Below are 541 nucleotides of genomic sequence, written 5' to 3'. Positions count from 1 at the left end.
CACAGCAGACGTAAAACAGGTGGCTTCCTCCCACGGACAAACACCCCCAGGCCACTCGTGGGGCTAGAGTTCATCATGGGTGGGCTTGTGAGAGGGCTCTTCGCCAGAGAGGCTGGCTACGTCTTTTGGCACGGAGGACCCCTTCCTCATGAGGGAGTTCAGAGTCCTCAACAACTCCCCCTGATGCCTTGGGTCTCCCTCCACTGGTAGCAGAAGCTCCCTCTCATCCTCCACCTCTTTCCCCTCCTCTGATCCCACAGAGAACAGCCTCTGAATTTCTCTGAGGTACATGAGTTTCATTCTCTGCCGCTTGATGTCCCTGACAATAAGTTTTTTGGCCTCTGTCAATACACGGTAATGAGCATCCTCGTGAAGAGACTCCTTTCCCCTAGACCCTACTGCCCCTTTGGTGAGGCTTGTAATCCTCTCCAACACCTGCAGGAGCCTTGTGGTGTTGGACGTGAGGGAGTGGTGGAGCTGTGTGGTGGCCAGCCTGGCTGCACGCAGGACCTGCTCCTGGCACTGGTCTTGGCAAACAGAG

The 541-nt window shown here is 56.0% G+C and overlaps 1 protein-coding gene across 1 annotated transcript in view; it reads right to left on the bottom strand.

Annotated features, from left to right (window-relative positions):
• The window catches only part of LOC119592739 (thioredoxin domain-containing protein 11-like), a gene marked incomplete at its 5' end in the record, with an annotated part of 15,463 nt that overhangs the window by 221 nt on the left and 14,701 nt on the right, over positions 1-541 (bottom strand). Inside the window, 1 exon segment of the mRNA XM_037941675.1 lies at positions 1-541. Within this exon segment, the coding sequence (XP_037797603.1) occupies positions 64-541 (478 nt within the window).

The sequence above is a fragment of the Penaeus monodon genome, chromosome 30, assembly GCF_015228065.2.
Source record: "Penaeus monodon isolate SGIC_2016 chromosome 30, NSTDA_Pmon_1, whole genome shotgun sequence".
Lineage (NCBI taxonomy): Eukaryota > Metazoa > Arthropoda > Malacostraca > Decapoda > Penaeidae > Penaeus > Penaeus monodon.
This window is presented reverse-complemented; position numbering and strand designations above follow the sequence as displayed.